At 44.3% G+C, this 11315-nt stretch overlaps 1 protein-coding gene across 2 annotated transcripts in view; it reads left to right on the top strand.

The window, feature by feature from the left end:
* Nucleotides 1-301: 301 nt before the first annotated feature.
* The window catches only part of snrkb (SNF related kinase b), a 120095-nt gene continuing 109081 nt past the window's right edge, over nucleotides 302-11315 (top strand). The window contains exons 1-2 of one of the 2 annotated variants that reach the window (XM_072547523.1): nucleotides 302-562; nucleotides 732-1552. In XM_072547523.1, coding sequence (XP_072403624.1) covers nucleotides 964-1552 — 589 coding nt within the window. In that variant the 5' untranslated portion in view covers nucleotides 302-562; nucleotides 732-963. The remainder of the gene's footprint in view (nucleotides 563-731; nucleotides 1553-11315) is intronic. The other variant, XM_072547522.1, reaches the window with a different exon arrangement.

The following is an 11315-nucleotide window of genomic DNA, read 5'->3' as shown; positions in this document are numbered from 1 at the left end:
TGCAGCAGGAGGGTCGACGTTTCAGGTCGGAACCGGGAATGTGGACTCTCCCGCTCTTCTGATGCTGTGCTTTTTCGAGCTCCACATTTTACCGACTCTGGACAGACTTGACTGAAAAGGCTGTTCTAACAAACGGGTGTATAAATCCCTGCTGTAATTCAGAAGCGTGGTGTGTGTGTGTGTAAATGTCCCCTTCCATCGTGTAGCGCCGGGGCTGTGGAGAAGCAGCACTGTGACAGTCTCTCTGTTTGGAGAGCACAGTGTGAGGCTCGAACCATACTCTGCCGCTAGTGGTCATTATCATTGACGTCAATAGGGAGACGCAGATGTGGGGCTCGGATTTCCGCAAAGCAGCAACACACACATACACCGAGAGAGAGAGAGAGAGAGAGCGCGCTCTGCAGAGAGAGATCCCAGGCTGGCCGTCTTAGCAAATGACAGTCATGGCTGCAAGAAGCAGGGGTTGAAGGTGCTGTGCCTGCCCAGTTCCCCGGGAGCTGCTGCTGTTGCTGTATTGGAAGGTGACAGAGCCCAGCCAGAGAGCGGGAGCACCGCACTGCAGGTGAGTTCGCCTCTCACTTGAAGCGGCGCTAGTCTTTACCTGGGGCTGCTGTTCGCTTCTGAAGCTCACCGCATCTCCAGACCTCACACACCCGGCTCCAATTTTACTCAACTCTGCTTTTCTTTTTTAAAAAAAGAAAGTTAGTCATTTATTTCCCTCCCTCCTCTAGGTGAGCACCAAGTCTAATGCAATCCGTGACATTGAGGTTGACTCAGATAGCGTTCAGCCTTGAGGGGAGGCGAGGGCTTTGCATCGGTCCGGGAGGGTTGCACCAATCTCCTCACCTTTTTGCTGCTTCCTCTCTCTAGATCCAAGGGGAAAGGGTGAGAGAGTCCAGCCCTCCGACCACTACAGGCGCCCAACCTCACCCCATTTCCCCCCAACCGCAGAGAGAGGGTGACATGGCCGGGCTGAGGCATTGCTACGACGGTAAGATCGCCGGGCTTTACGACCTGGATAAGACCCTGGGGAAGGGTCACTACGCCGTGGTGAAGTTGGCCCGGCACGTCTTCACCGGGGAGAAAGTGGCCGTCAAAGTGATCGACAAAACCAAGCTGGACAAATCGGCGACAGGGCACCTCCTGCAGGAAGTGAGGTGTATGAAGTTGGTACAACACCCCAATGTGGTCAGGCTCTACGAGGTGATTGACACCCAGACCAAACTCTACCTGATCCTGGAGCTGGGAGACGGTGGGGATATGTTCGACTACATCATGAACCACGAGAGGGGGCTCTCCGAGGACCGAGCCAAGACTTACTTCGCCCAGATCGTCCACGCCATCTCCTACTGCCACAAGTTGCATGTGGTGCACCGAGACCTGAAGCCGGAGAACGTTGTGTTCTTCAAAGACCAAGGGGTGGTCAAACTCACCGATTTCGGCTTCAGCAACCGATTCCAGCCCGGCAAGATGCTGACCACAAGCTGCGGCTCCCTGGCTTACTCAGCGCCCGAGATCTTACTGGGAGATGAATACGATGCACCTGCGGTGGGTGAGTAGACCAGCTCCGGTTGGGGTCCTGTCGCCCGCTCTCACGTTTCACATGCCGAGAAAATGACAAGCATGTTTGATCCGTGCAGCCTGCGCCTGAACCACACACCGCTAGCAGTGCACACTCTAAATAACAGACTGCACATTGAGTGACCCTCGGTCACTTGCCCATGGTAACTGTAAGGCTAGCAACACGAATGATGCAATTAGAGTATGAGAAGCCGAGCTTGGCTCAGTTTTTACTGCCACTCTCTCTCTCACACGCACACAATTGTAAAAATATGAATGGAACTCATCTGCCAATCAGGTTTAATCAACAAAAGGATAGTAACATTGTAGTAACACTGGAAGTTGAATGGAAATTCTGGGATTGCTGGTAGTTTGTTCCCCCTGTTGTCTGGTGAGCATTGGAATTGAGATTGAAAAAGGTTATGCTGCTCCTGATGTATCAATGACATTGGATCTTTCAACCAAATGCAACAGCTCTGGTCATCACATTAAAAGGGGCACCACATCCTCGCTTCGCAAACACGTGACTGAAAGTTGCACTCATTTACAGTTCACTTTGCACCAAAAGCGACATCATAGAGTCATAGAGATGTACAGCATGGAAACAGACCCTTCGGTCCAACCTGTCCATGACAACCAGATATCCCAATCCAATCTAGTCCCACCTGCCAGCACCCGGCCCGTATCCCTCCAAACCCTTCCTATTCATAAACCCATCCAAATGCCTCTTAAATGTTGCAATTGTACCAGCCTCCACCACATCCTCTGGCAGCTCATTCTATTTGTGTACCACCCTCTGTGTGAAAAAGTTGCCTCTTAGGTCTCTTTTATATCTTTCCCCTCTCACCCTAAACCTATGCCCTCTAGTTCTGGACTCCCCCATCCCAGGGAAAAGACTTTGCCTATTTATCCTATCCATGCCCCTCATAATTTTGTAAACCTCTATAAGGTCACCCCTCAGCCTCCAACGCTCCAGGGAAAACAGCCCCAGCCTGTTCAGCCTCTCAGTGTAGCTCAGATCCTCCAACCCTGGCAACATCCTTGGGAAAATTGAAATGGTTCAGAAAAGATTTACAAGATTTTTACGATAGGAAGGAGACCAGAATTGCACGCAATATTCCAACAGTGGCCTAACCAATGTCCTGTACAGCCGCAACATGACCTCCCAACTCCTGTACTCAATACTCTGACCAATAAAGGAAAGCATACCAAACGCCTTCTTCACTATCCTATCTACCTGCGACTCCACTTTCAGGGAGCTATGAACCTGGTCTCTTTGTTCAGCAACACTCCCTAGGACCTTACCATTAAGTGTATAAGTCCTGCTAAGAGTTGCTTTCCCAAAATGCAGCACGTCACATTTATCTGAATTAAACTCCACCTGCCACTTCTCGGCCCATTGGCCCATCTGGTCAAGACCCTGTTGTAATCTGAGGTAACCCTCCTCGCTGTCCACTACACCTCCAATTTTGGTGTCATCTGCAAACTTACTAACTGTACCTCTTCTGCTCGCATCCAAATCATTTATGTAAATGACAAAAAGTAGAGGGCCCAGCACCGATCCTTGTGGCATCTAACCTTGCTAATCAGTCTCCCATGGGGAACCTTGTCGAACGCCTTACTGAAGTCCATATTGATCACATCTAATGCTCTGCCCTCACCAGTCGTCTTTGTTACTTCATGAAAAAAACTGTGATACATTATTTCCCACGCACAAAGCCACGTTGACTGTCCCGAATCAGTCCTTGCCTTTCCAAATACATGTACATCCTGTCCCTCAGGATTCCCTCCAACAACTTGCCCACCACCGAGGTCAGGCTCACTGGTCTATTGTTCCCTGGCTTGTCTTTACCACCCTTCTTAAACAGTGGCACTACGTTAGCCAACCTCCAGTCTTCTGGCACCTCACCTGTGACTATCGATGATACAAATATCTCAGCAAGAGGCCCAGCAATCACTTCTCTAGCTTCCTACAGAGTTCTCAGGTGCACCTGATCAGGTCCTGGGGACCTATCCACCTTTAACTGTTTCAAGACATCCAGCACTTCCTCCTCTGTAATCTGGACATTTTTGCAAGATGTCACCATCTATTTCCTGACAGTCTATCTTCCATACCCTTTTTCACAGTAAATACTGATGCAAAATATTCATTTAGTATCTCCCCCATTTTCTGTGGCTCCACACAAAGGCTGCCTTGCTGATCTTTTGAGAGGCCCTATTCTCTCCCTAGTTACCCTTTTGTCCTTAATATATTTGTAAAACCCCTTTGGATTCTCCTTAATTCTATTTGCCAAAGCTATCTCATGTCCCCGTTTTGCCCTCCTGATTTCCCTCTTAAATATACTCCTACTTTCTTTATGCTCTATCTATCCTGTCTGTACCTGACATATGCTTCCTTCTTTTTCTTAACCAAACCCTCAATTTCTTTAGTCATCCCTATAGTTACCAGCCTTCCCTTTCACCCTGACAGGAATATACTTTCTCTGGACTCTCATTATCTCATTTCTGAAGGCTTCCCATTTTCCAGCCATCCCTTTACCTGCGAACATCTGCCTCCAATCAGCTTTTGAAAGTTCTTGCTTAATACCGTCAAAATTGGCCTTTCTCCAATTTAGAACTTCTGCTTTTAGATCTGGCCTATCCTTTTCCATCACTATTTTAAAACGAATAGTATAATGGTCGCTGGGTCCAAAAGTGCTCCGCCACTGACACCTCAGTCACCTGCCCTACCTGATTTCCCAAGAGTAGGTCAAGTTTTGCGCCTTCTCTAGTAGGTACATCCACATACTGAATCAGAAAATTGTCTTGTACACACTTAAGAAATGCCTCTCCATCGAAACCTTTAACACTATAGCAGTCCCAGTCGATGTTTGGAAAGTTAAAATCCCCTACCATAACTACCCTATTATTCTTACAGATAGCTGACCTCTCCTTACAAGTTTGTTTCTCAATTTCCCTCTGACTATTGGGGAGGTCTATAATACAATCCCAATAAGGTGATCATCACTTTCTTATTTCTCAGTTCCACCCAAATAACGTCCTGGATATATTTCTGGGAATATCCTCCCTTAGCACAGCTGTGATGCTATCCCTTATCAAAAATGCCACTCCCCCTCCTCCTTTTTGCCTCCCTTTCTATCCTTCCTGTAGCATTTGTATCCTGAAACATTCAGCTGCCAGTCCTGCCCATCCCTGAGCCATGTTTCCATAATTGCTATGATATCCCAGTCCCATGTTCCTAACCATGCCCTGAGTTCATCTGCCCTCCCTATTAGGCCCCTTGCATTGAAATAAATGCAGTTTAATTTATTAGTCCTACTTTGTCCCTGCCTGCCCTGACTGTTTGACTCACTTCTGTTCTCAGCTGTACCTGTCTCAGATCGATCTCTTTCCTCTCTATCTCCCTGGGTCCCACCCCCTCACCCACCTTACTAGTTTAAATCCTCCCAAGCAGTTCTAGCAAATTTCCCTGCCAGTATATTAGTCCCCTTCCAATTTAGGTGCAATCCGCCCTTCTTGTACAGGTCACTTCTACCCCAAAAGAGATTCCAATGATCCAAAAATGTGAATCCTTCTCCCATACACCAGCTCCTCAGCCATGCATTCATCTGCTCTATCCTCCTATTCCTGCCCTCACTAGCTCACAGCACTGGGAGTAATCCAGATGTTACTACCCTTGAGGACCTCCTTTTTAAATTTCTGCCTAACTCTCTGTAATCTCCCTTCAGAGTCTCAACCTTTCCCTTCCAATGTCGTTGGTTCCAATGTGGACAATGACCTCCTGCTGGCCCCTCTTCCCCCGTGAGAACATTCTACACCGTCTCTGAGACATCCTTGATCCTGGCACCAGGGAAACAACACACCATCCTGCTTTTTCTCTGCTGGCCACAGAAACGTCTGTCTGTACCTTGGACTACAGAATCCCCTAACACAATTGATCTCTTGGAAGCCGACGTACCCCTCGTTGCATTAGAGCCAGTCTCAAGACCAGAAACTTGGCTGTTTGTGCTATGTTCCCCTGAGAATCCATCACCCCCTACATTTTCCAAAACAGCATACCTGTTTGAAATGGGTATATCCACAAAAGACTCCTGCCCTAGGTGCTGACCTCTCTTACCCTTCCTGGTGTTAACCCATCTATGTCACTGTCTCTGAGACTTTCCCCCCTTTCTATAACTGCCATCCATCACATAGTGTTGCTGTTGCAAATTCCTCATCACTTCTATTTGTCTCTCCAACCGATCCACTCGATCTGATAAGATTTGCATCCAACAGCATTTATGGCAGGTATAATCCACAGTAACTCTTAAACTCTCTTTAAACTCCCACATCTGACAAGAAGTGCAAAGGCCATTTTTGCTCCTTCACAATCTACAGACCCAGAAAATAACACCATCTTATTCCTCTACAAACACTGCCCCAGGTTAAATTAATAGCTATGGCTTATATTTTAAGTTTAATCAAGTGACTTATCTCCAAAAACATATAATCAAAGAATCCACTGTACCCACTACTGCAGTCTTTCTATTGGACAGACTTAAAACAACAATTAACTTATCTGATTCTGTGCTGTGAACTTCGCCCAACAGTTCCTCCAAGATTAGTTGTGAATTTCACTGTTTGTTAATTTTCCCAGATGCACTCCGATGTCCAGCGATACACGAATTCAAACAGCAAAGGCGGTAACTGTGCAGGTTCTCTCTCTCTCTCTCTCTCTCTCTCTCTCTCTCCTACACTGCCCTCACCATGTGCTTCCTTTGTCTGCCCTTCTCCCTTTTAAACTGCTGTTTGTTTTGACTCTTTTTTTCCCAAAGTTCCAAAACAATGTAACAACATATAAAACAGTAATTGCTGCTCCTGGAATTTGAGGAAATCACCTCCAACACCTAAAATACCTCAAAGAAAAGGAGCAGCTGTTACAGCCAGAAATTTTTCCCAGTTTCTATCTTCCTCCCCAGTCCCCACCATTTATTTCCACAAAGACGGGGCCATTCACTTAAGAAGCCTTGATAATAATTTGACTTGCCTGCCCCACTTACATGAGCTGTGGTCAAGCATTAGGTATAAGCCAAACCCAACCTTTGTACTGAGTCTGTGATTAAAAATAGAGACTCACCCACCTAAGATAGAGATAAGGCTTTTTTCTTTAAATCAGTGTTTACTGTGGAAAGGACATGGAAATTATTGAATGTGGGGAAATGGATGGTGACATCTTGAAAAAATGTCCATATTACAGAGGAGGTGGTACTGGATGTCTTGAAATCATAAAAGTGGATAGATCCCCAGGACCTGATCGGGGGTACCCTAGAACACTGTGGGAAGCTAGGGAAGTGATTGCGGGGCCTCTTGCTGAGATACTTGCATCATCGATAGTCACAGGTGAGGTGCCGGAAGACTGGAGGTTGGCAAACGTGGTGCCACTGTTTAAGAAGGGTGGTAAGGAGAAGCCAGGGAACTATAGACCAGTCATCCTGACGTCGGTGGTGGGCAAGTTGTTGGAGAGAATCATGAGGGCAGGATTTACGTGTATTTGGAAAGGCAAGGACTGATTAGGATAGTCAGCATGGTTTTGTGCATGGGAAATGTCTCATGAACTTGATTTAAGTTTTTTGAAGAAGTAACAAAGAGGATTGAAGAAGGCAGAGTGGCAGACATAATCTATATGGACTTCAGTAAGGCGTTCGACGAGTTCCTCATGGGAGACTGGTTAGCAAAGTTAGATCTCATGAAATACAGGGAATATTAACCATTTGGATAGAGAACTGGCATAGAGAAGACAGATGGTGATGGTGGAGAGTTGCTTTTCAGACTGGAGGCCTGTGACCAATGGAGTGCCACAAGGATCGGTGCTGCTTTTTGTCACTTACATAAATGATTTGGATGTGAAAATAGGTAGTAGTGGACAACGAAGAAGATTACCTCAGAGTGTAATGGGATCTTGATCAGATGGGCCAATGGGCTGGGGAGTGGCAAATGGAATTTAATTTAGATAAATGTGAGGTGCTGCATTTTGGAAAGGCAAATCCAAGCAGGACTTTGTACTTAATGGTAAGGTCCTAGGGAGTGTTTCTGAACAAAATTACCTTGGAGTGCAGATTCATAGCTCCTTGAAAGTAGTCGCAGGTCCATAGGGTAGTGAAGAAGGCATTTGGTATGCTTTCCTTTATTGGTCAGAGTACTGAGTATAGGAATTGGGAGGTCATGTTGCAGCTGTACAGGACATTGGTTAGACCACTGTTGGAATATTGTGTGCAATTCTGGTCTCCTTCCTATCGGAAGGCTGTTGCAAAACATGAAAGGGTTCAGAAAAGATTTACAAGGATGTTGCCAGGGTTGAGGATTGGAGCTACAGGGAGAGGCTGGGGCTGTTTTCCCTGGAATATCGGGGAATGAGGAGTGACCTATAGATGCTTACAAAATCACAAGAGGCATGGATAGGATAAATAGAAAAGGTGTTTTCACTGGGGTGGGGGGAGCCCAGAACTAGAGGGTATAGGTTTAGGGTGAGGGGGGAAATGATATAAAAGGGACTTAAGGGGTAACTTTTTCACACAGAGGGTGGTGTGTGTATGAAATGAGCTGCCAGAGGAGGTGGTGGAGGCTGGTACAGTTACAACATTTGAAAAGCATCTGCATGAGTCTCTGAATTGGAAGGGTTTAGAGAGATATGGGCCAAGTACTGGCAAATGGGACGAGATTAGTTTAGGATATGTGCTCGGCATGGATGACTGTCTCTATGACTCTAACTCTCTGAGGATTGAGAGTCTTTGGAATTCTTTCATTCAAAAGCTGGAAGCAGAGCCCTTGAATATCTCTAAGGAAGATGTAGATTCTTGATAAGCGAGGGAACTGGGATAGTAAAAGGTTATGGGGGGAGGTGGAAATATGGAGTAATCAGATCAGCCATTGAATGATAGAGCAGACTTGAGGGGCCAATTGGCCTACTCCTCCTAACTTGTATGTTTTGTCTGAGCAGCTCTGTAGGGACCATTGGGGATAATCCTGGATGGCGCCTCTTTACCTTTCCCTTGCCCTTAATAAGTAAGCATAAGCCTTTAACCATGCCTTTACTGAGACTTAGCACAGAGCCATCTAGAGCAGAAAGAGGTCATTTGGCTCAGTCGAGAGTTCTTTCTGGTCCAGATGCAATCAGCCCCACTCCCTGCTCCTTTCTCATTTAGCAGATCATTAGAGCTTGTGGTAAGACACTAAAAATTGACTGACCAGCTCCAGAAACATGCTGGTGAAGCCCAGTCGCAGAAGATGTTAGCATTTATCTGTGCATCAACATTTATTCACAGTAATATATTTCTAAGTAGTGCTTCAAGAATAAATTGTCTTACTTGGATTTGGAATGTGCTGGGTTATTATGCATTTATTTACTATAAGTAACATCACTAATAAATGACAGGGTAGAAATTTCTTGTATAAAGGTTATGTCACAAACAAATGACATGGTGTGACAATCTGCATTTGGAGTTTGCAATTTTCCTTGAGTACTGATCAGCATTACATATGCTTTCCTGCAGTGTCTTCATAGAGTGCAAGTATACCTCCCACACTGATACCAATGGGTTGCATTCATGAAGAAAAGTCCTAGTGTGAAACAGGGATGCATTTGGGGCTATATTACATGTATCGCTGAGTTTGACACTAAGGCATGCTGGAATAGAGAAAGGGGTTATACTCTTGATTGTTTCTGGGAATGCTGAATGCTGATTCTCAGTACCAGAAATAGGGAAGTGTACACCGTTGCAACTTAAACATCCTGTAATTTGCACAGAAAAGCTACCAAAAGGCCAACATTCCAATCTGCCAGTCTTAGTGCTCGAGAAGGTACCATTAACACGCATCTATGATTCTACGGACCAGGCTTATTTCTGAAAGATTTTGACATTTTAATTTAGGATTTTTCTATAAAGTTATTGCCAGATTGTTACAGACCATTTAGAAATCTTGAGAAATAGTTATGCATGTGAGGAAATACAAGGTTATGTTTTTGATATGCTGTATGAGAGTCCTTGGCTACTGGGTTATTAAATAGCAGCAGGATGTCCAGCAAGAAGGCTTTGCACTCACCCACAAATTCGGAACTTGCATTGTTACAGTCATCAGGAAGAATGCCATTCTATCTTGATATTGTTGTGCCCCGGTTGTCTTGAACCTGTATCAATAACATCAGTTAAAATCATTGTAAACTTAATACATCAAAAATACACTTGGTGGAAATTACTTAAATACAGAAATTATAAGGTCCTTAATTGTCCAAAGAAGAAATGTTGGAATTACTCAGGTTACACAGCATCTGTGGAGGCAGGAACTGAATTAGCATTTCAGATTGTTACCGATTGTGAAAAAAGATCATTGATTTGAAACAATGTCGGTGATCTGAAATATTAACTCTCTCCACAGATGCCAGCGTACCCGCTAAGGATTTCTGTCATTTTATGACTTTATTTCAGATTTCCAGCATCCACAGTATTTTAATTTTATGTTCTTGTCCACAAGTTTTTACAAGCTGGATAATTATCATTTATATGAATATGTAATTAGGGACTGAAGTTCATTCATTTTCTGCATGCAGTTGAATGTGATTACGCTGAAATGTCAAAGAATATTACCTGCAATAGTAATTCAGACATTTTTACCATCAAGCTGAACTCATTCAGCAGTGTAGGAGAGTTTAACACAGGCCCAGAATAGAACATTCTGCTGAAACTATCCCAATGTTTTTGCAGAGACAAATTAAGCACTTGTTTTCTTGTTGAGCTCAGGACTTGATCCCTGAACAGATGTTGAATTTCACTGTGGTTCTAGCCATAGCTGTACATCATAGACATTAGCCATGTGTTTTCCCATCTCTTTTTAATTCTGAAATTCAATTATGGCAGAATAACATAAGCCAAAACATCAGCAAAACTCTGCTACCCTCATCCTAACTTGCATCAAGTCCCACCCTCTCATCATCCCTATGCTTGCTGATATACATTGGTTTTCAGTCCAGCATCACTTCAAACGTAGAATTACAATTCATACATTCAACTCGTTCCATCGACTTATCTCTCCCTGTATGTATAGCATTTTAAAACCTTTCAATTTTGGCCTCTTGTGCATCTCTATTTTCTTCCCACCATTAGTGACTGCATCTTTAAGCTGTTTAGGTCTAAGTTCTGTTATAAGTCTCTACTATTCTTGTTCCTGATCTTAAAAGAATTCTTACTTATTTTTGACAAGTCTTTTGCACTTAATGGCTCCTTCTATGAATTGGTGTCATTTTGTTCACCTGACTGTGCTCCTGTTAAGCACCTTAGGATATATTACCCTGTTATCGAAGCTCCTTAAATGTGTGCTATATAAGGCCTCTCAAAAGAGAGTAACGTTGTTTTTCAGACTTCTGATCTATTTGTATAGATGTAATGCTGTTGGAGGACAGTAGAGCCATTTCTCTTTCTCAAACAAAAGTTCGTTATATAATGAGTAAGCTGGACTGGAGCCAGATTGTGGTGTGGTTTGAATTCTGATAGCTGAAGGTTTTTGTCCTCATTCACTCTTGTTGCATTGTAATGAGAGTGTAATTATTCTCTGAATATTTCTCCACATAGATTGGTGAAATGTTTCTCATCTCCACACTTGTCCACCATGCCCACTTCTTGGTGATCAGATTTCAAATCCTAAATGACCAAAGTAACTAAATTGCTTTCCCAAATGAATTGCCTTCTTCCTTGGCATCCCATTTGGAAATGATCTGGCCAGTA

The sequence above is a fragment of the Chiloscyllium punctatum genome, chromosome 26 (genome assembly GCF_047496795.1).
Source record: "Chiloscyllium punctatum isolate Juve2018m chromosome 26, sChiPun1.3, whole genome shotgun sequence".
Taxonomy (NCBI): Eukaryota; Metazoa; Chordata; class Chondrichthyes; order Orectolobiformes; family Hemiscylliidae; genus Chiloscyllium; species Chiloscyllium punctatum.
Note: the sequence above shows the minus strand (reverse complement) of the source record. Positions and strands in the feature narration are given on the sequence as shown.